Genomic DNA, 24620 nt, shown 5'->3' on the forward strand with positions numbered 1-24620 from the left:
TTTGGCATACAAGTCATAAATGACGTAACGGAGCTATTTCAATTTTCAGAATCGAATTCCGATCCCGATATCAAAAAGTTAACTCCCCGGTCAAACTTCCAAATTTAAATTTCTATTTTATCTATTTCAAGCTTAATTTAAATACGGACTTCCAAATAATTTTCCAGATACGCTCCTAAGTCCACAATCAACATACGGAGCTATTGAAAACATCAAAATTCTATTTTGGGGTCGTTTACATATCAGTCAATATCCGATCAACCTTTTCAACTTAAATTTTTATTTTGGAGACTAAGTATCTTAATTCATTTCAAAATCTCACCGGACTCGAATCGATTGCCCCGGCAAGTCACATAACTACTGTAAAGAATAGATTGAGTAGTAAATAGGGGAATGGGGTTGTAATAATAAAAATAACTGGCTGGGTCGTTACACTTACGCAATGATCCTTCAAGATGAGAGCCAGAAAATTATAGTTGGAGGCATTGTGTTGTCTCTGATAATTCAGATCCCACAACCTTATTTACATCTAAGAATACAGGGTATAAACAGAAGAAGAACTATAGTTTGGAGTGTGACTACTGCCATCTACGTGGAGATACAAGGGATAATTATTATAAGCTCATGACGTGTGACTTCTGCAATATGAATGGACATCTTAAAGAAAATTTCTATAAGATAATTGGTTATCATGCAGATTTCAAGGATAAAAAGAAGGAGTTACCTGTGAGTGGAAATATGCCACAGTCTGAAGGAATATCTACTACCAATTGTACCTCTCCCCCTGATTTCACTCAAGATCAATACAATCAAATCCTGAATATGCTGACCAAAACTACAACAGGTGATACCAGTGGTCACAGTGCACATGTGGCAGGTATATTACTTCATGAGCATAAACTTAGTCGTGATTGGATAGTAGACACTGGAGCCACCAATCATATGACTAGTAACAAATATTTGTTGGATGATGTTAAAGTAGGAAATAATAGTCTAGTTCATATGCCAACTGGTGATTCTGCTAAGATATCCCATGTTGGGAGTTGTCAGTTATCTGGAGGTGATGTAATCACATATGTTTTATGTGTACAAGATTTTAAATTCAATTTACTATTAGTATCTAAACTCACTAGAGATTTGAAATGGTTTGCATCTTTCTATCTTGGATTTTTCCTCTTCTAGGATCTCTTCAGTGGGAAAGTGAAATCGATTGGTAGAGAAGAGGAAGGTCTATATGTGTCTCAGAGTAATAATGCATTAACTAATTCTAGCAGGTCAATGGCAGTCCAAGCAACATCAGATCTAGAGATTTGTCATAAGAGATTGGGCCATGTGCGAATGGCAGTCTTAAGAAAAATTCCTATTTTTCAGAATAAGTGTAGTTTTTCCTTAAATCATTGTGGTGTCTATCCATTAGCTAGACAAACTAGAAATGCTTTCCAGCATAGTACTAGTAGAGCTACTACTCTTTTCTAACTGCTTCATTTAGATGTGGGAGGGGCCTTACAAAGTTGACACTTATGATGGTATGAAGTATTTTCTTACTGTGGTAGATAACTATTCCGGGTGGACATGGATTTGTTTTTATGCATGTCAAATCTGATATAGTGTGCTTAAGACTTTTATTGCTATGATTCTCAATCAATTTGAATGCAAAATTAAGGTTGTTAGGACTGGCAATGGCTCAGAGTTCTTTAACTTAGTTTGTGGCTAATTATTTAGCCAGCATGGTATAATACATCAAAGCTCTTGTCCATACACACTCCAACAAAATGGAGTGGTAAAGAGGAGACATAGATATATCCTTGAAACAACAAGAGCAATAAAGTTTCAAGGATATCTACCTGCTAGATTTTTGGGTTGTTGTGTAGAGGCTGCAGTATATATCATTAACAAAGTGTCTTCCACTGTTCTAGGGAATAAGTCACCATTTGAGTTGTTATATCAGAAAGTACCAATATTGTCACATGTGATGATCATAAGATGTTTGTGCTATGTCTCTAAGCTCCCTAGGCAGGACAAGTTCAGTCACAGAGCCATAAGGGTAGTCTTATTAGGTTATTGTTCATTTCAAAAGGGGTACAAATTATTTGATATTAACAATAGGGTAGTGTTTACTAGTAGGGATGTTCAATTTCATGAAACCATATTCCCTTTTCATGTTAGTTTTGAAGGACAAAACTTTTGGTCTAGGACAAGATCAGCTCCCCTACCTATGGAAGATGAGATATTCTTAGTTGCTTTGCCACATGCAACAGTTATACCACTTGAACCTCCTTTGATCCCTACTACGTTGTTACTACCTACTTCACATGTTTCTACAAACTGACTTGGTGATCCACCTATGACTTTGACACAGTCACAAGGTTCACCCTTAATAGGTGTATCCTTAACAGTTGAATCATTAGTAGTTGAATCATCAGCCATCAGAAAGTCTGCTAGAACTTCCAAGCCACCTATTTGGCTTAAGGATTTTGTTGTTCCTGGTAATAAGCATGTTGCAACAACGTGCTTATATCCCCTATCAGATATGGTGAGTTATTCTTTACTTTCTTCCAATTATAAGAGCTTAATTACTAGGTTCTCTGCTGAAGTAAAGCCTATCAGTTATGCTCAAGCAATCAAAGATCTAAGATGGATTGAAGCTACGCAGACTGAGATTAAAGCTTTAGAGGATAATCAAACCTGGACTATAGTTTCTTTACCTCCTAGAAAAAGAGCCATTAGATTCAAGTGGGTCTATAAGATCAGATATAAAGCTTCAGGAGAGGTGGAAAGATTCAAAGCAAGGTCAGTTGCCAAAGGCTACAGTCAACAAGAGGGTCTAGATTACCAAGAAACCTTCTCTCCAGTCGTTAAGATGGTTACTGTCATAGCAGTCATCTCTGTAGCAACATCTAAGGATTGGGACATTCATCAAATGGATGAAGAGGTTTCCATGAGCTTGCCTCAAGGATTCAGTCATCCACAGGGTAAGTCTCAGGTGTGCAAGTTGCTCAAGTCCTTGTATGGACTCAAGTAAGCCTAAAGGCAGTGGAACATCAAGCTTACTCATGCCCTTTTGTCCTATGGATTCACTCAAAGTCACCTGGATTATTCCTTATTCACTAAAAGGTCTACTGGCAATATTGTGGTGGTGTTGGTCTATGTGGATGACCTATTGATCACTGGTGATGACTCCCTTCTGATTCAAGAAACTAAGGCCAGCTGCAGTAGAGTTTCAAGATCAAGGACTTAGGTGCCTTGAAGTATTTTCTGGGAATAGAGTTTGCAAGAGGCAGAGATGGAATACTTATGCATCTTAGAAAATATGCTCTTGAGCTTATCTCAAACTTGGGCGTATCTGGAGCAAAGCCTGTAGATGCTCCTTTTAAGCTCAATCAAAAGCTCACTACTGCTGAGTTTAACATCCACTTTGGAGTTCATGATGATCCTCCCCTAGATGATCCTGGTCCTTATCAGAGACTACTTGGGAGATTGTTGTATTTGACCATTACTAGGCCTGACATTATATTTATTGTGCAATGCCTCAGCCAATTCATGCATTCACCTAAGCAGTCCCATTTGGAAGCTACCCTACGTCTAGTAAGATATGTGAAGCAGACACTAGGGCAGGGGATCCTTTTGTCATCAACCTCTTACTTTTATCTAAGTGCCTTATGTGATGCTGATTAGGCAGCATGCCCTAGCACCAAGTGTTATGTCACTGGATACCTGCTGAAGTTTGTAAATTCTTTAGTGTCCTGGAAATCAAAAAAATAGTCCACTATTTCCAAAAGCTCTGCTGAAGCTGAGTATAGGAGTTTGGCCTCTACTGTCGCAGAAACTGTGTGGTTGGTTGGGCTATTTAGGGAGCTTGTTGTGGACATTCAGGTGCTAGTTTCCTTATTTTGTGACAGGAAATCTGCTATTCATATTGCTACAAATCCCGTCTTTCATGAGCGCACAAAATACATCGACATCGATTTTCATTTTATCCGAGAGAATATTCAACTAGGCTTAGTTCACATCCTCTACTTGGATTCTTCTGAACAACCAGTTGATGTCCTCGCTAAAGGCCTCACAATTCGTCAGCACAACTACTTGGTATCCAAGCTAGGGATGAAGAATGTCTTCATTTCCCCTAACTTGAGGGGGCGTAAAGGATATTGCATGCACTAAAGTCACTTAACCGTAGTCAACCATTAGTTAAGTATAATTAGTTAGTGTAAATCATAGTTAACCAACTGTAATTTAACTGATGCAGTTAGTGGAGGTTAGTAGCTACGTGTATATATGCTAGTGTAAGAATTCATTTCTTAGTTGAGCAAGATAAAAGCAAAATGTGAATTGATTTCTCTTTGTTTTCTTCTCTATCAGTTTTCCTCTTCGAGCTCCATTTATGTTACTTCATTTTGGCTGCAATTCAACAAATTCCTCTCTTAATCGAGGAGATTTAACAGTTTGACAACCTATCTTCAGTAGGGTTCTTTAATTTTCTGATTAGAGTAGAGATTGCGAGAGAGCAGAGCTTACCGCCCTCCCATAGTAACGAGTCTGTTTATAGATGTGACTGTTATCATAGTGAACAAGGTTGAAACTTTCCGGAAAAAACTTCGAATTGGGAGGGCAATCCTCTAGTGAGCTTACTGTACCCCAAACCAACACATGTGAACAAAATTTTTGACTTACAAATATATATATATATATATATATATATATATATATATATATATTGTGAAATTTGTGTTAAGAGGAAGAGAAGGAAACCAAACATAACGTGGAATTTCCTGGTTGGATAGTTTTACAACCCCACGGATTACTTTGCACGTAGCATTTCTCAAAATAGAATCAATTTTTTTAATTGTTAAAATAGCCACACTTCCACATTCGGTAGAAACACAACTACTTGCCTACTTCCACTCTCACTACTCAGTTTTGTGAGCGCAAAATTCAGAACAACAAAATCACCGAAAAAATGGAGCTGACCTTCATCATGATCAAACCTGATGGTGTCTCGTTGCCTGGTTTGCTTCGATTCATTTTCGTTTAATTTTGTTCTTATGTTTGTTGAGCTACATTTTTTTATTCCTATTAGATGTAAGTAATTCCCTTATTTTGGGTTAGTTGATCTATGCTTTAATTGACTAATCTTTGGATCAATGTTTTGATGTTATGTTTCAGGTTGGTGAGATTATTGGAAGATTTGAGAAGAAAGGTTTCTCTTTGAAAGGTAAATTTTCCTCTACTGGCTTCACATTTCCCCAATTGTGATTAATAGAAGGTTATTTTGGTAGATCGATTTAACAATAAGGGCTTTAGTATAATATTCTTAGTGTAATACACTACTCAAATAAGGTAAGAAAAAAAGATCTTTTGAACATATATATATATATATATATATATATATATATATATATATATATTCTTAGTGTAATACACTACTCAAGGTGGCCCCGCCACTGCTAGTACGGCGGCAAAGGTAGTTCAGAAAAAGATTTAAGTCACAGATTCAATCCTGGGTATGGCGTTCTTGAATTCTTTTGAATCCCTTGAAAGAACTCCTGGATCCGCCACTAATCCAACAGTAAATTTATCTCTGTGTGACGTATAGGTCACAAATTCGAGCCATACAACTAGCTTCTGAGGCATGCGATCTAACAGTAAAGTTGTCTCAGTGTGACCTATAGGTCACGGATTCGAGCCATGCAATCAGCTTCTGAGACCTGCATCAAGCCATCAACATAGGCTGCTTACATCACACTCCCTCGGGGTACGGGCCTTTTATTCCCTGGATAAAAGGATATAAGTCATAATTTAGTATTGTTCCCCGGATAAAAGGATATAACCAGTCATAATTTAGTATGTGACAAACTTATTAGATGATTGTATAATTCTTACTTTTTTCCGTTCGTTATGATTAATTTGCTAGAACTAAACTTATCATGTTGGTTACTTTGTTTGGATCTAGGCTTGAAGCTCCTTACTGTGGATCGTGCTTTTGCTAAAAAGCACTATGCAGACTTGTCTGCAAAGCCTTTCTTCAATGGGCTTGTTGAATACATTGTTTCTGGCCCCGTTGTTGCAATGGTGTGGGCGGGTAAGGGTGTAGTTACTGCTGGTAGGAAGATAATTGGCGCAACAAATCCATTGGAGTCTGCTGCTGGCACCATCCGTAGTGATTATGCTATTGATATTGGGAGGTAAAACACTTCATTTCCCAGTTTAGTGTTTTCTGCAGCATGCATTTGTCTCAAGCCAATGTGCTAATAGTTAGGATCATTATGTCTTCCAGCACGTGCCCAGAGGCGGATCTAGGATTTGGTGGTTCCGGATGTCAAGCTGGTCGATTTGATTGACTTTGTGCTTTGACTCGAATTGTTCTCCTTTCGATTTATATAAACAAATAGAGCTAGGAAATAAACAATGGGGAGCCTTATTATACTTAAACAAACAAAAAACGCCAACAATAAATTAAAAAAGAAGTGTGTCAACTTAATATTTTGCTTCAGTGGGTATTCATCTATGTGTCTGTCATCTCTTTACTTTCAGCAAGCTAAAAAACTTGAATAAAGCTGGTGGCAGGAGTCAAACTCATGCCAAGGGAAGGAAAACTTGACCTCTTGCCACCGACACCTTGACCACTTTTGTTATTACGGGTGACACTTTTAATATTTGTACTATTTCTTATCCTATCTATATATATATATATATATATATATATATATATATATATATATATATAAAATTCATGTTCAGCTTTGATATTTTTTTGCCCGTCATACTGCCGAATGTTGCATTTTGTGTCAAGTTCACCTTTCTTTTATGCCTTTGTTGATAGCTGCAACTGTTATCTTGTTGTCCCGCAAGTTGAATTAGTCCATAATTTATCTAGAAAATGTTGTGTTCAATTTTAGGTTCTTTGGTCTATTTCTTATCTTGGGAAAGTGGATCCTATTGTTGCTTTAGTGCAGCGACAATGCTGGCGTGAGCCGAGAATCTATCAGAAACAACCTCTCTACCCCTCAAGGTAGGGGTTAGGTTAGGCTGCATACATACTACCCCGAGACCCCACTTGAAATCTTGAACGCACGGGCTAATTCTTAAATAGAAGCTCTTAAGATCCGTAGCTACCTGGTGTCATAGCAGCTCTTTAGATCCAATTCTTAAATAGAAGCTCTTAAGATCCATAGCTACCTGGTGTCATAGCAGCTCTTTAGATCCGTAGCTACCTGGTGTCATTTCTACCTTTGCTGACTCGGCCAATTAGACCCGCCCAAAATTAGCCCAACCTGCCCATTTGACCCCCTAGCGCCCTCCAATACTCAAACGTTAACACTCATATATACATGATACTACTTCCATTTCAAGGCTTTTTCTTAGATAATAGTGAAGCTGATAGATGACAAAGCTCAATTATGTAAATACAGCTTTAAGTGAAATGAGTAAATATCACTACAGTAATTCTGCTAATATCATATCTTAGTCGTCTTGAAATAACAAATGGAAACAAGTCTGAAACAACAATATTTCTACTCAAACATCAGGCAAAATTTCTTAAGTTGCAGTTTGGAAAGATAGAGATAGACGGGTCGTTGATACGCATAAGTGACACTATGAGCTGCACTTTGTGTGCATATCGATTGGCTATTGATAGTCAACTCGTAAAATCTCTTAATCATAGATCCAAGAGTGAAGGCTGCTCTGCCACTCCGCGACACCATCATGAAACCAAAGAGTTCTCAGGACAAAAATATCTTGAGTTGTCCTGAAATTAAAAATTTTTAGTTTAAATTTTCAGGAGAAAAATAAGTACTGCCTAATTCCTAAATAACATCCCTGAGAATAGCTATATGTGCATTTGTCCCTCAATAAAATTATTTGGGTTGATTTTGATTGAGTCAAGATGAGCCAAAAGTTGGGTCATAGCCCAACTCGTCCAACTCTTATCAAACTTTAATTAATGTGTGTTGTTTTCTTATCAATTATTTAATTATCAAATAAGATTTTTTTTCTTTTGTTATGGTTATTTATAACATATCAAACAAAAAAGAATTATTTTACAAAAATTTTAGTATAGTTACTCATGAATCAATTTGGGTTAAAAATCAGCTCAATTTTAAATGAACTGAGATAGCTAGGTCAAGATGAGCTGAGATCAACAAATGAGTGAGTCAATGAAGACTCAACCTTGGACGGATTGTGTGGGTTAAATGAGTTTGAACTCAAAGTGTCACCCCTCTAAAGCGGGTTATATACTCCCTCCGGCTAATTTTGTGTCCGCATTTGATTGGATAACTATAGGTAAACATCAATCGAAAGTAAGATTAGGTAAGACCTACAAAAATAAGAAAAACATATAATTGTTATAACAAGTTAAATTAAAAATGTTTAAGTTCTTAAATCCAAAACAACATGCCTTTTGTCAGCTAGTATATGGCATTATATGGGGAAGGGAATAAACCTTTCTTTTGGAGCAATAAATAAAACATTATGCACGTTGATCAATTTGAATTTGCTTTAAATAACGAGATTCAAATTCTAGATTTGACATTTTAAGATTTCTTTAAATCCACTTGTGTATATATTTCTATTTTTTTCATTGTTTGTCGAGTGTCAATCACTATCTCCAATTTGAAGGGTGGACAATCTCTCGATATAAGGGCAGATTAGTGCGTAATAACAAGTAACTTTGGCTCATATATTTTATTTAAATAACTTTACTAAATAATTATAAATAATAGATTATGAATCTAATAAACCAAATGATAGAATTCGAACTGGGACCCATAAAATTCAAATGCAAATACATCTGTCTCTATATCTACAAAGACATGATTCACGTGCACCCTACTCCCAACGTGGCCTCTCGTCAGCAATTCAAATAGCCTAAGTTGGCATCCATTATATTCTACGACAATAAACCAGTATAATTTTACTAGTAGGGTATGAGGAGGGTAGTGTGTATGCAGATCTTACCTCTACCTTGGGGTAGAGAGGCTGTTTTCGATAGACCCTCGGCTCCCTCCCTCCAAGAACTCCCCACCTTGCTCTTGGGATGACTCGAACTCACAATTTCTTGGTTGGAAGTGGAGGGTGCTCACCACTAGAGCAACTCACTCTTGTCCATCCATTATATTCGAAAATAATAAATTCTTGTTTAACTTGTATAATTAATTTGTAAATTACGAGGATAATGGAGAATACTCCCTAATAATTTCTAATTTCAATATTTGTTTTTGGAAAATTCCTTTATGCAACACTTTTTTTGGCCACGATGGCCCAAATGAGGTTATTAATGTAAAACCACACCCAAATTAGGGGTTTTCCACTAATTTTATACCAAAAATGCCCTCCTTGTTAGGTTTTGAATTTCTCTCCTTGATTCTCTATCATCCATTGAATGTTTGTCTTCCCAATACATGAAAAATATCAAGCATGCAAAACCTCTTTCTCATAAATATATTTTTTCATCTTTTTTGTAGTATACGCGTAGACATTTCAAATTTATTCATCAATATATATATACTTGATTGTGTATTTCGTATATCTTTCGTATAATAAGGTCTTCAAAGTCCTAATATTTAAACAACCCTAGATGACCGAAAATAAAACCAATAACAACAACCCAGTGAAATTCTACTAGTGGGTCTGGAGAGGATAGTGTGTACGCAGACCTTACCCCTACCCCGAAGAGGTAGAGAGGTTGTTTTTGAAAGACCCTCGGCTCAAGAGGACAAAAAGACAAAAGGAGATTTTTATCACTCTTCAAAGCCCTAATACTTAAACAAACCTAATACTTGATTGGTTTTTCATCTCTTACTCACCTATGTTCTTCTAAGTGTGAGTGAATGGGTATTTCTACCACACTAATTTTTATACATAAATTTATAGTCTGGCTCAAAGTTATAGATTCAACGGAACCCGTCATTAGAATACTACATCTATCCCTGTGCGTATCATTTCGTGTTTGACCGGATACGAAATATTCATTTATACGAGTACTTAGAACTGAAGAAATTATTTCGATAAAGATATTATTGTATAAGTTTTCTAATTAGTGGAGCAACTCTGAAAATATCATAATATGAGTCTTTTGACATATTTGAGTTTGTATACTTTCGTATGGTACATATGACATTATCATTATGATCACAAAGTGGCTAAGTGTGTGAACTCACGCAAGTAGGATCGATGTCATATTTTTTTGTAAAAAAAATATGTTCTTCTAGTATTTGAAACAAAAATTCTTAATTAGCCTAATAATTTAACCACTTAAATTACTTATATTAATGTTAGCCTAAAGAATCCTCCATTTTAGTTAGCCGAAAGAATTCTGTCAGTGAACAAACAACTTATTACTGGTGCGACTATCTGGTTTGGTTTGAATAGAGTTGTTGTCGAAACTAATGGTGTTAGTTGAATTGTATTAACTATTTCGATTACCAAAATTGTATTGATAACTACAATTTTTGAATCCCCATGTAGATATTGAATCATATTTACTAACAAAACTATTCACATGCCAACCATTTAACTTCTCAATGAAGCATTTACACCTCTTATTTACTCTTCCTAACTCTTTCGAATTCAAAATTATTTTAGTCTTTTGAAATGATATAAAAAATGGAAAAAAAAAGATACAATTATAACAAAAAACACATGAGAGCTGGATGAAGATAGAAATTTTATAATATTCATAGTTCAATAGAAAATAAAAGTACACATACCATAACTGGATGAACTTAAAAATAAAAACTAAAAAACAGAGGAAAAAACAACACAAACATAATCTAAAAACTAATTAATTCCAACCGGATCTTCAAAATTTTCTTGTCCTTTCATTTGCACTTTGAAGACAACAAACAATGGTGCAATTTCAACCAACTCAAATTTAACGACCCAGTCTCGCTTGATATCATTCTCTATCACAAAAATTTTTCATCCTTCTTTGAGCCTTCTTCGTTCACCAATTGTCAATCCTACAAATCACTCTTTGCCACCATATTGAAGAAGCATAGTGTTATTTGTTTCGAGAAGATGCTCGTAGATTCGTTTTGGAATATGCTGCAAACAGAAGAAAAAACTATTAGTAATAACTTTTAACCCTAAACTATAAAGCATAAAGCCGCACTGCCGGAGGCATCAAAAATATACCGATGCATATATTTATCTGGAGTTAAGGCATCAAAAATAATAGTAAGAAATTCATTTAGCCCGAAAATCATAAGCACCTCAAATGTTGGATTATGCTCTTCCTCGTTATCATCAAAAGAGGAGTAAGATAGGGATCGTTTGGCACAACAGGGAGAAGAGTCCATAGTTGGTTTTCTAGGGTTTGTGTAAGAGTGTGTGTTTGTCTTTAGAGTTGTGTGGGTGAATGTGTATATATACACGACCAACCGTTCAAAAAGGCATATTTGATCATAAAGTTTAGTAAAATGCAGATTTGGGACCTAATTAAAATGTGTATTTTGCATATTTAGTCACATTGTAATGATAATTTTGATATCACTTGTTAGATTTGGGACCTAATTAGCAATTTAATTATGAAATATTAATGAATTAAGTGTCCCAGTGTAATGTTCATTTTGACCTCAATTGTTAAATTATTTAATTCAAACCATAATAATAAGCAGATATTAATAGTAACCATATAAATCCATTGACTAAGGTTGTAGTCATATAACCTATGTTAATTACATCGTTGCGATTCATAATTATATTGATTGTTTATGTAATAGCCAATATATAATTTCATTCATTAAGGTCATACGTATCGACCATTAGTTATTTACAGCAACAATATAAGTCCATTGACTAAAGTTGTAGTCATATACTACGCTAATGTTAATTACATCCTTGCGATTCATAGTTATATTGATTGTTTATGTAATAGCCAATATATAATTTCATTCATTAAAGTGGCCACTAGTTATTCATAGTCCCTGTGTAATGTTCATTTTGACCTCAATTGTTAAATTATTTAATTCAAACCATAATAATAAGTAGATATTAATAGTAACCATATAAATCCATTGACTAAGGTTGTAGTCATACAATCTATGTTAATTATATCGTTGCGCTTCATAGTTATATTGACCGTTTATACAATAACTAATATATAATTTCATTCATTAAGGTCATACGTATCGGCCATTAGTTATTCGCAACAACAATATAAGTCCATTGACCAAGGTTGTAGTCATATACTACGCTAATGTTAATTACATCATTGCGATTCATAATTATATTGATCGTTTATGTAATAGCCAATATATAATTTCATTCATTAAGGTGGCCACTAGTTATTCATCGTCCTTGTGTAATGTTCATTTTGACCTCAATTGTTAAATTATTCAATTCAAACCATAATAATAAGTAGATATTAATAGTAACCATATAAATCCATTGACTAAGGTTGTAGTCATATAACCTATGTTAATTATATCGTTGCGCTTCATAGTTATATTGACCGTTTATATAATAACTAATATATTATTTCATTCATTAAGGTCATACGTATCGGCCACTAGTTATTCATAGTCCCTATGTAATGTTCATTTTGACCTCAATTGTTAAATTATTTAATTCAAACCATAATAATAAGTAGATATTAATAGTAACATATACCGTATACCCTATTTTTTAAGGAAATATAATAATTTGCTATACACATAAAATACAATATGATGTAAAGACTACACGAATGATTTCACGCAGCTCAATACTGGGGAATAGAAAGAGCCTCTCCATATTTAATTTTCTATTTTGAAGGGAAAATTGTAGGGCTAAATAATTAGGAGGCAGTTGATGTAATTTCACCCGTGTGGCCACAGTTGGGCCACATTAGTGTGGTCGTTTAGCACCTCTCTTTGTTTTTACCAAGAGCAAGACTAAATTTACCAATTACAAGGGGCAAGGGGAATCTCTCAATATCTGCATATGATTTAACATTTGCACTTTGGAGAATGTGGAAAGTGGAAACCATGATGTTGTTTTTGACAAAACTTAGATCTAAAATAGGGAAACGTGATTAATAATCCTAACCTAACATATTTAAAATTAATTACCTTTTCCACTTTGTACACGCCTGTGTTAACTTTACATATTGTAATGTCCACTTGTTGTCACCTTTTTTGTTTTTCTTTCTATTCACTTCTTGTAAAATACTTTCTGAAATAGTAACACTAGTCCAATTTCATGTGCATATATAGAAGAGCTACTAGCTATTCTGTAAAACACAAAAAACTTTAGCTCGAGAGAGAACGAATAAGATAAGATCGCGAGAATGAGTAGAGGGTGGGTAATTTTCATGTTCCTGATTGCTGCAATTGTACTTTGCAGTCATCACATAGTGACGGCAGAAAATGCCGCCATCTATTCGCAGGCACGCGCTACCTTGCCTAATTGCAGTAACAGCGATAAATCGAAAATAAAGAAGTGTATGACAAATACAACCTCTATAGATAAATGTTGTCCATTATTTAAGATGACAATTGGTACTAACTGTAAGTGTTACCGTTATGCCAAGGATTTTGATAATCAAGCTTTAATTACTCTTCAGGCTTATTGTGATGTCAATAATCCATGTAAGCGTGTCCAAGTAAGTTCTTTCTTATCTCTGCTTCACATAAAAGTATTTAGCAAGTGTTTGAATATAAATTTGGTTAAAAATTTTACTTGCAGAGAGTGGTAGCAGAGGCCGTCGCCACCATTTCTGCCATCCCCCGCCCGCTCCCTCGGCTACAGCCAAAATGCAGTGCTACTGATGAAGCAGAGGTTAAAAAATGCATGACAAACACAACCTCCATGGATGCATGTTGCCCAACATTCAGAAGCATATTGGGCAGGAGTTGCCCTTGCTTTACTTATGCCATGCTATTAGATAATCTGGCTTTGATTACTCTTCAGGCTTATTGTGATGTTAGTAATCCTTGTAAGCAAGTCCAAGTAAGTCTTATCCCTTTTTTAATACTCCGTTTTATACGGTGCTCGTTTCTTTTTAGTCATTTTGAAATAAATGACACACTTCTATATCTAGAAACTCTTCTATATTATCCATCTTATCCTAATAGCATGCTCTATTATAGTGGTAAAAATATCATAGTAGGGTTAAGATAGTATACCTTTGATATGCACCAAATTCTTTCTATTTTTTAAAATACCGCCCTAGCTAATCAAGGGAGTATGCACCATAAAAGAACTCAGTTACTTTTGCCTGCTAAATTTCTACGTACAATAAACTGTGAACCTTATAGAAGACGAGTTGTGGTTGGCTTTGTCATACGCACTAAATTGCTTGAACCTATAAAATTTAAATTTTAACTAGTGCTAGTTAAATAACACCGTGCAAATTTGAGACATTAACTAATATTTTTTATTACAAGCTCTTTCAAGTAAGTCGTTCATTTTTCCTTGTGTTATTGTGAGCTATCTCACCTACCGACATCCTACCTTGTACTTTGTGCACCAAATTTACTAACTACTTTTTCCCCTTTCCCTACAAAAAGAAGGGTGTGATAAATACCTGTGGGATCAACTTTAATTGATTTCTTTTTAGCTATTTCATACATATTAATGAATTTCATGACAATTTTAGAAAAAAGAAGTTAATTTCGTTTTTATATCCGTAAAATATCAACTATTGTGGACCAAAAAGGAAAGGCCAAAAAATCAATTAAAGTGGACATAGTAGTAACTAGCTATCCACTTCTGTGTCACTGCCTAATTCTGTGGTTAATTTGCTGGTTTCAGGTGATATGATCGAGCTAGCAAAGATGGAGATGGAAGAAAATAACAATAATGAAACTCATTTCAAGAGGAAGAAATGTTGTATTGTTATATCTATAAGACTTTTAGCAATAACTTGTCGTTATTTTGATAGCATCATTTTGCATACCATTGACCTCAAGTTGGCCTGCACCCTTCCATTATAGTAAGACAAAAAAAAGACACTCCTTTCAAGGATAGGATTTGGTGCAACGCAATAGATCTTCACGAATAGGTATCCATTGCAGCGCAAGAAAATTCACTATGTTGCGACATGAAAAGATTTTAGGGATAATCTCCACCAAATTAAAGAATCGTTGTATGAAAAATCAAAATAAGAGGGGTAAACGCGTAATATTATGAACCACAACAGGGTCAGTATGATGGAAGAGAAATTTGGAGGCAGGTCTAAATTATTAATTATCCCTAAAATCTAAGAAGAAGCTACCCAAATTAATATTACGAGAACTAACTTATGTCCACCAAATTTCCTTACCAACAAACATGTGCAATAAACAAAGAGTGGAGAAGAGGTCAACACAATTGAGAAAAACGCAACAAAGTGAAGAAAGTTTAATTTGAAAAGAAACCAGATGTAAAGGCCAAAAGAGGAGCAAAAGAAATGAACACTATATACGATATTAATAGTTTTTCATTACCACAAATAATAATAGAGATATAGGAAGGCTGACAAAGGTATAAGGAGATTTGATCTCCACATAAAATTAATATTAACTTATATAAAAATACAACCATATATTATGCAAGAATTTATATATTAATTTACGCTCATGGAATGTTAAATTAAAATGCGTGTATTACTTAATACATGAGTTAAAAACACTAAAATAACAAACCTAACTCTTATAATAGCAAAAAAGACTTCTTATTTTGTTTAAAAAGTAAACACATTTGTATACTAATTTAATTTTGTAATATATCAAACTTAAATGTTCAACAAAAGATAAAGATAATCTTTATATTACTAATTTCTATATAACTTGTGAAAGTACAAGAGGGGGTGAATTAAAGCCTTTTTAAATTTCTAGTAGACTACTCCCCAGACCTAGTAGACTAGTAGAGAGACAGCATGTACAATACTGTTAATACTTCGATTTGATCAAATACTTATCTCAATAAATAGTAATTGCTTATAATAAAATATGAAAAAGGTAAATGATACATGAATTTTATACTGATTCGTAACCAATAGTGGTATCCTACTCTAGTTTTCTTGGGTTGTAAGGAGGTTATCTCTTTAGTTTTTTTTGTAATATGAGTATCCCAAGGAGGTTCTCATTAGTTTTTTGTAATATGAGTTTGAGTACAACTTGTGATTTTCAACGTTCACCACTAACGTTTTACAAGGTTAATTTTCACTCGCTCACCAACAATGCAAAAGGTTGGTTTTTACTCGTTCACTAACGACTCTTTGGTTTTCACTCGCTCACCAGAGAAACGAAGAATGACACAACCCTCTAAGGACACACTGCCTCTCCCATATTTTTTTATCTCTCTTCACTCTTTTGTGTACACAGTAAATCTACTAAAAGTGAATTACAATGTTCGTTAAGAGTAGAATAAAGAACTTGTAGTTGGATAGACAATTGTATAGAAGGCTGCATACTTTTCTTCCTCCATAAATCTTCCCTTTTATAGTCTTTTCAACTTGTTTTCTTTATTGCATAACCCAAGGGATTTTGAATATTCTTCCAATCTTCCTGAAGCCGTTTTCTGATGCTTCCTTGAATCTTGGACTAATATCTTGTTTTAGATCTCTTGACCGTTGCTGATTTGCTCTATAAGGTAGATTTTGGATATCTTTTATCAATGTAAATTTTCCTTTTGAATTGGACAATTTGAATTTCTCAATTTTAATTCTTTTCTCGAACAGATCCATGATTAGTATTTCTCTACAACATTCCTCTCAAAATTGCTTTCCTTTGTGGAGTCTCACTTTTGTTGCTTAGTGATCCTTTGTGGACTCCAACTATTGTACATTAGTTGTACCAATTGTGAATATAAAATACTCTTCCATTTCGGTACACCATATAATCTTTATGAATATCTACATGAGAATAGTCATGATGATTCAATCAAGATCCCCATGATCCTTTTCCATGATTGTAGTAATTAATCATCCTTGATTAATTCCAATAACGCAATTCCTTGGCCTCATGTTTCCATACGTCTAACTTCTCTTACATTGGAGAATATGGATGCTTCTTTCCATTTTGTAGTTTTATTCATAAGAATAATACTCTTTCTAGAGATAGAATTCAAACATGTTCTCATGAATAAACCTGTAACGAGTCGGCCAGTCATTTTATGTATTACAGCCCCGTTCTCCCGTTCACTACTCAATTTATACTTTATAATTATTGTATGACTTGCCGGATTAATGGATCCGGGTCCGGGTCCGGTGAGGTTTTGAAATGAATTAAGACACTTAGTCTCCAAGATAAAAACTTAAGTTGAAAAAATTGACCGGATATTGACTTATGTGTAAATGACCTCGGAACAGAGTTTTGATGGTTCCAATAGCTCTGTATGGTGATTTTAGACTTAGGAGCATGTCCGAAAAATTATTTGGAAGTCCGTAGTAAAATTACGCTTGAAATGACTAAAATAAAAATTTAAGTTTGGAAGTTTGACCGGGGAGTTGACTTTTTGATATCGGGGTCGGAATCCGATTCTGGAAAATTGAATAGGTCTGTTATGTCATTTATGACTTGTGTGCAAAATTTAAGGTCAATCGGACTTGAATTGATAGGTTTCGGCATCGAATATAGAAGTTAAAATTTTTTAGTTTCATTAAGCTTGAATTGGGGTATGATTCGTGGTTTTAACATTGTTGATGTGATCTGAGGGCTCGACTAACTTCGTATAATATTTTAGGACTTGTTGGTATATTTGGTTGAGGTCCCGGGGGCCTCAGGTGAGTTTCGGATGGTTAACGGATCAAATTCGGACTTAGAAGAAATCTGAAAATTTTCTGTCTTCTGGTGTGATCGCACCTGCGAGGAATTGGTCGCAGGTGCGATGCCATAGATGCGGCTCGTTTTACGCAGAGGCAGGGCGCTTGTGCGAGGGGATTAACCGCATCTGCGAGTGATCTCGTCCAAGTCACACCTCTATTTGAGGTTATGAAACGGTCGATACAATAGTAATATTCAACAGAGAGTCGGGGTCGAATTCCACAAGGAGCTATATGAATGGGATTTAGAAGTATATATTGTGGTGAATGAGCTTGAACTATCTTAAATTATACTTCCACAAGATTTGGTTGCTTCTAGATCTAGTTTAAACTAAGATTGCAAGATAAATAATTAAAACTAAGAAAATATTTTTGTTGTTGCTTTCAAATAGTGTAAAAGCCTAGGCTATGCCCTTCACCTAGGTGTTTGCCTAATGGGTTGTAAACTGTAAAGCTTGTTTCATTGGTCGAGGTGTATTATAGTGTAAAAGGCCTAGGCTATACCCTTCACCTAGGTGTTTGCCTAATAGGTTGTAAACTGTAAAGCTTGTTTCATTGGTCGAGGTGTATTATAGCTATCAACACTCAAGTACCCACTCAATACCTCTCGGTAAGAGAGTAATTTTGTCAAATTTGGCTTTCTCAAGTCCAAATGGGTATTGAACAAAACAATTGATAAAATTCTCAAGTTGGGTTTTACTATCTGTAGGATTAACCCTGTAAATTGGGACTATCAGTCTCTTTATTTTATCCCAAATTCTCGTTAGCCAAGTTTTTCTAGACCAAGTCTCTCTTTCTCGAGAAGAGACCAAGTCAAATAGGCATGAACTAATGTTTGCAATCATTAATTCTACAATCAAAAGCAAGAACAAGGCTAAATAATAAAACCCAACCATAAACAAACCATAAATCAAACACCCATTAGGTTTACACACTAGGGTTGGGTCACAACCCTAGTTACAAATCTAGCTACTCATAATGGGTATAGAAGAAAATAAAGAAGAAAAGATGATGAAACTCATATTGCAAAATTAAAAGATAAAAACCTAATATTTAATCACCAAAGTAAGGTAAAGTTACCTAAAGAGGCAAGTAAAAACGGCTACAGGACTTTCAATATTTCAAAATCTGACATAATTTTGTGAAACTAGTCTATTTATACAAAGCTGGAATTTTCGAAAAAAATGCCCTTTCAAAGGTTCTGCGGCTGCACAATTCCATGTGCGGTCCGAACTTCTCATCAGTCTTGACAGGAGTTGAATTTGCGGCCGCACAATTCTGGATTGCGGCCGCATCTCTCATATTCTGCGGTCCGCACAATTCTTGGTGCGGCCGCACATGGCTCTTCTGCGGATCACACATTTCTGAGTGCGGCCACGTAGATGATTTTGCACAATTATTGTGCGGTCTACATTTCTTTTTGAGCTTGAAATGAGACTTTCTGAACTTTAGCTCTCGCATAACTTCTGCGACTTGACAATAATTGTGTGGTCCGCACTTTGCACTTGGACTCTGTTAAATTTCCTTCATATTTTGCGCCCGCTGATGAAAATCTGCGGTCCGCACTTGAGCTTCTGTGCCTGATTTTTGTCCTTGAGTTTAGATCACTCCTTTTTGAGTTGAATTTCATCTTAGTGGCTTATTTTCTAATACTCCTGCAATTAGACATATTTCATCAATTTTCGGAAATACAATTAAATACTTTTGGATTAAAACGAAAGCTAAAAAGCGCTAATAAGTAGTCAAAATCCCCATTTATCAACTCCCCAAACTTAAGCTTTTGCTTGTCCTCAGGCAAATAAGGTAATTCTCACCTCCACAAGATAAGAGCTATTCGAGCTAATCTAAGGTGTATCAAACACACATCAATTAGGACCAACAATTACCCACACCACTTATGAATTATCAACAAGGCAATGATTAGAAGTTTTAATCACAAATAGTTCTAATGTGACACTTGAGTATTAAGAGTTGACTTTATTTATCAAGGAAGTTCGCTCTTTCATGTAGGTCATTGTGGATCCCAAACTCCTCCTCTTCTACTCTCCATTTGCACCTCACTTAAGAATGTAGCACTCAATTCAAAGTTTTGTGAAAGGTTCGCTCATTTTTCTCAAAAGAATGTCGCAAGTACGACTTTAAGTACCATAGGCTTGCCCCTCATGTAAATCACCACTAATGTAAGCTCACTCGACTTAAAATCACGTAGGGCTTTTTGGGAATGTAATGAAGGCTTTTGGACTAAGGTTGGATATACTAGGATAGAACAGGTTCATCTTTCCTTAAGCATTCCATTTTCTTTTATCGGCTCATGCTATGCCAATTTTAGAAGGAATTTTGTTTCCCATAGGGGGTTAGAGAGACTTAGCATCATTCTTTCTTGGTCATGATATTCATTTCCTCATTCTTTGTTTTATCCATGCTTTGCATCATTACCATTCTTTGAAATCCCTTCATTTTTTCAACTTATTCACTTTCTTTTTGCTTTTTGTTCTTCTTTCTTTTTCTTGCCTTCCCTTTTCTTCATTTCTTCACTTTTTGTGACTTGATACCTTTTTCAAACTCCTCGTCTCTTCCCCAAACTTATGTTTTAGCCAATTATTTCTCAAGAGTGTTATGGAAAGCTCGGGTGCCAAAAGAGGGTCACTACAAAATGGGTAAAGGCTTGTAACATGATTATCGAATGAGAAAGGTCTTAGGCTCAAATTGGTTGACTAGGGATAACAACTTTGGTGGGTCATGGAAAATTTCAAGCGGGTCAAAGAGAGCCTACAATCACTTCTCAAGCTAAGCAAAATTTAAAATATCGCCTAGAAATACATTCAGGGCAAGTTCTAGACCATTTGCACGGGTACTAGGACTTGCAAAAATATCATCTCACCTCTCACACAGCTGGAATGTTAAAAAGGATAGAGTCAAGGGCCCACAACGACCATATTCAAGATTTAAAAATCACTATGGCTCGACTAAACCATTCAATGATTGCCTAATCCAACGCAAGAGTCACAAGGTCGCTAATTAGAGCTACTTCTTTCCCGAAAACTTGTTTTTAACCATAAGCACGTAGTTAAGTGTGCTGGTACCAAGTGAAGCATGTTTGACTCTTTTATTCATTACTACTACTATTCTTACCTAAACATAAAAAACAGACTCAATCCCTTAAGAAAGTTGTCACGCCATCCATCGTTGGGAAAAATCACTCGGTTCACACAAAAACTACCTTTGGAAAGAACCGTGATATTAAGAAAACCAAAGGCTTATTGACTACTAAAAACATAAAAATAAGCTACAAAATTAAACATAGACTAATAAGAAAACAAAATAAAGAAGCTACAAAGAAAGCTACTAAAGACATAAATGAATGTACATACTGAGAGGGAAAAAGATAGAATATATACACCAATAGAGAAAAAGGGAAGAATATATACATAAATAAAAGGCAAGTGGAAAATATTATCAGTTATTACAAACCAAATGTCAAATATCCAAATATCAAATAAACTCCACCCCTCTGAATAAAAATAAACATTGTCCTCAATGCTTAACAAAATAAGAATAAGGAAAGGTAAGAGTAAAGAGCACTCCCTATGTGGCCTTGAACATCTCTGTATCCATAGCAGCGTCACCACCCTCAGGGCAAAAAAGGCAAGCAGTGCGGACCGCATAATTCTAGTGCGGCCGTAGAGGGGAGATTCAGAGAGTAGTTTTTGGGCCAACTAAAGGCATGCGGACCGCACCAAAATTGTGCGGACGCATTCATTATTATGCGGTCCGCAAGGTTGGAGAATCAGAAGTCCAAAATAATAAGGAGTGTGGACCGCAACAGTTTTGCGCGGCCACATAATCATAAGTGCGGCCGCACCCATTTTTATGCGGACCGCAGAATCCCCCAAGTTCCAAGCCCAAGTTCCCAAGAATGCGGACCGCACGATAATTGTGCGGCCGCAGTAGCTCATTGTGTGGACTGCACCAGAATTATGTGGCCGCACAACCTTCGTAGGGGCATTTTTGTCAGATATTTTCAGCTTAGTATAAATAGAACTTTTTGTCATTTTTAGGTTAAGTTTAGTTTTCAGAAGTGCACCTGAGCCGTTTTCTTTGCTATTTTGAGGATTTTTGTACTAGATTAACATCTATACATTAGATTTTCTTTCCCTAATCAATTATTATGCATTTTATCTTAATTTCTTATTGTATTTCTTTATTTTTCATGAGTATCTAAATCTTTAGCTAGGGTTGTGACCCAACCCTAGTGTGGGTATTTGATGGGTGTTTAATTTAGGGCTTGTTTTTTATTAGGTTAGTGATATTTAGCCTTGTTCATGATTGAACCCTAGAATCAATGGTTGCAAACATTGATTCATGCCTATTTAACTTAGTCTTTACTTGAGAAAGAGAGACTAAGTCTAGCAAAACTTGGCTAACAAGCAATTGGGGTGAACTCAAGAAATTGTTAGCTCCAATTAAAGGGTTAAACCTAGAGATAGTAATACCCGACTTGAGCTAACATCACTTGTATTGTGTAAATACCCAATTGGGCTTGAGAAAGCCAAATTGGGTAAAATCACTCAAACTACCGAGAGGTATAGAGTGAGTACCAGGATGTGATTGCTACATCATGACCCCAACTAATCAAATTTGCCCTAGAGTTTACAACCCATTAGATAACCACCTAGGTAGAAGTCACGACCCCAATCCCTTTTAATCATTTGAAAAACTCAAAACCAAAAATATTTTCCTTAGTTTTATACTTGCAAACAATAGAGTAAAGTAGAAGTAGAACACCAATCATGTTTTTGGAAGTACAATTGAAGCCAAAGCTTGCAATTAACTTAGATATACACCTAATCCCATATTCTAACTCCTTGTGGATTCGATCCCGAATATCCGTTGCAAGGTCCTAGTTCTTCCAACAGTGAAATGGTACGGATTGAAAACATGTTTAAGTAAATGATGGAGAAAAATGCCGACTCTGATGCCCAATTTGCCTCCCACAATACTTCTATCCGCAACTTGGAGGTTCAACTTGGCCAAATTTCTCAAGCTTTAAATACTCGCCCAAAGGGGGCACTACCTAGTGATACGGTGGTGAACCCAAAAGTTGGGAATACGGGGCATGCAATGGCCGTGACAACAAAAAGTGGGAGAGGTGGAGTTGCTAGTACCTCAAACCAAAGAAGACATGTGGGTGATGATGTATTGGTGCAAGATGATGATGAGCCAAGCAATGATGTTCAAGCTAATGAAGAAGCGAGGATGGATATTGATGAAAATGTGGAGGAGACGCAAGAAGATGTGAACCCGTATAGGGAGCACGTAATTGACATGCCGAAGCCGGTAGTGACAAAGGCTAAGGCACCAATGCCAAGGCCTCTTCCTCCATACCCTCAAAGACTTGCAAAGAAACACAATGAGAATCAATTTAAGAAATTCATTTATATGATGAAAAGTTTGTCCATAAATGTGCCGATTGTTGAAGTCTTACAACAAATTCCAGGATATGCCAAGTTCATGAAGGATTTGGTAACAAAGAAGAGATCAATGAACTGTGAAATGATCAAAATGACACATCAAGTGAGTGCTATTGTGAACTCTATGGCTCCAAAGTTGGAAGACCCCGGTGCTTTCACAATCCCGTGCACTATTAGGAGTGCCGACTTCACCAAAGCTTTATGTGACTTGGGGGCAAGAATTAACTTGATGCACTATTCTATGTTCAAAACGTTGGGGATTGGGCAACCACGACCCACATCCATGAGGTTGAAAATGGTGGATCGGACAATGAAAAAGCCATTGGGGATAATTGATGACGTGTTAGTTCGGGTCGACAAGTTTATCCTTCCCGTAGAGTTTGTGATACTTGACTGTGAGGTTGACTACGAAGTGCCAATCATTTTTGGGGAGACCTTTCCTTGCTATAGGGAAGGACTTAGTTGATGTGGAAGCAGGCTAGCTCACCTTCCGGGTGGGCGATGAAAAAGTGGTGTTCCATGTTTGTAAGTCAATGAGACAACCAAATAGCAACGAAGTGTGTTCGTTCGTGGATCTTGTGACCGAAGTAATTGTTGATGACACAAGTGTTGTGATAAATGTTGAAGATACCTTGGAAGCTGCGTTGTTGAATCATGATGAGGATGAGAAGGAAGGCTTTGTAGATTGTGTCAATGCTTTGCAAGGAATGTGATCATATACTTATGAGCCCCGAAAACTTTCCTTGGATCTCGAAAACCGAAAGACTCAACCAACAAATCCCTCAATCGAGGAGCCTCCCATCTTGGAGTTAAAGTCTTTGCCTTCACACCTCAGGTATGAGTTTATAGGCCTTGTTCCACTTTACCTGTTATTGTTTCCTCATGCTTAACTAACATGCAGGTAGATTCCACTCTTGCGGTGCTCCAAAGGAGGAAGAAAGTAATAGGTTGGACATTGGCGGATATTCAGGGTATAAGCCCCACCTTTTGCATGCACAAATCATTTTGGAGAAGGATGCAAAACCCTCAGTGGAACATCAAAGATGATTGAATGAGGCCATGTAAGAGGTAGTAAAGAAAGAGATCATCAAGTGGTTCGATGCCAGGGTTGTTTACCCCATTTCCGATAGTTCGTGGACCTCGCCGGTGCAATGTGTCCCAAAGAAAGGGGCATGACTGTGATAACAAATGACAAAAATGAATTGATCCCCACAAGAACTGTTACTAGGTGGAGAGTGTGCATGGATTATAGGAAGCTCAACAAAGTTACTTGGAAAGACCATTTTCCGCTTCCATTCCTTGATCAAATATTGGATAGGTTAGCCGGACGTGCTTATTATTGCTTCCTTGATGGATATTCCCGGTATAACCAGATTCTTATTGCTCTTGAAGACCAAGAGAAGACCACTTTCACTTGTTCC

The 24620-nt window shown here is 36.0% G+C and overlaps 3 protein-coding genes across 3 annotated transcripts; all 3 read left to right on the forward strand.

Annotated features, from left to right (window-relative positions):
- Positions 1 to 4877: 4877 nt before the first annotated feature.
- LOC104103456 (nucleoside diphosphate kinase-like) lies at positions 4878 to 6475 on the forward strand. Its single transcript, XM_070201925.1, has 4 exons — positions 4878 to 5006; positions 5164 to 5212; positions 5951 to 6182; positions 6275 to 6475. Exons 1-4 carry the CDS (start codon positions 4989 to 4991, stop codon positions 6336 to 6338), a joined length of 363 nt encoding a protein of 120 aa, XP_070058026.1. The 5' UTR covers positions 4878 to 4988; the 3' UTR covers positions 6339 to 6475.
- A 6712-nt stretch (positions 6476 to 13187) lies between these two features.
- On the forward strand, positions 13188 to 14865 carry LOC104099932 (uncharacterized). Its single transcript, XM_009607067.4, has 3 exons — positions 13188 to 13585; positions 13669 to 13932; positions 14737 to 14865. Exons 1-3 carry the CDS (start codon positions 13271 to 13273, stop codon positions 14743 to 14745), a joined length of 588 nt encoding a protein of 195 aa, XP_009605362.2. The 5' UTR covers positions 13188 to 13270; the 3' UTR covers positions 14746 to 14865.
- An 8119-nt stretch (positions 14866 to 22984) lies between these two features.
- Positions 22985 to 23665, forward strand: LOC138891859 (uncharacterized). The gene has a single exon (XM_070175541.1). It carries the CDS (start codon positions 22985 to 22987, stop codon positions 23663 to 23665), a length of 681 nt encoding a protein of 226 aa, XP_070031642.1.
- The last annotated feature ends 955 nt before the right edge of the window (positions 23666 to 24620 follow it).

Source organism: Nicotiana tomentosiformis, chromosome 5, assembly GCF_000390325.3.
Source record: "Nicotiana tomentosiformis chromosome 5, ASM39032v3, whole genome shotgun sequence".
In the NCBI taxonomy this organism is placed as follows: domain Eukaryota; kingdom Viridiplantae; phylum Streptophyta; class Magnoliopsida; order Solanales; family Solanaceae; genus Nicotiana; species Nicotiana tomentosiformis.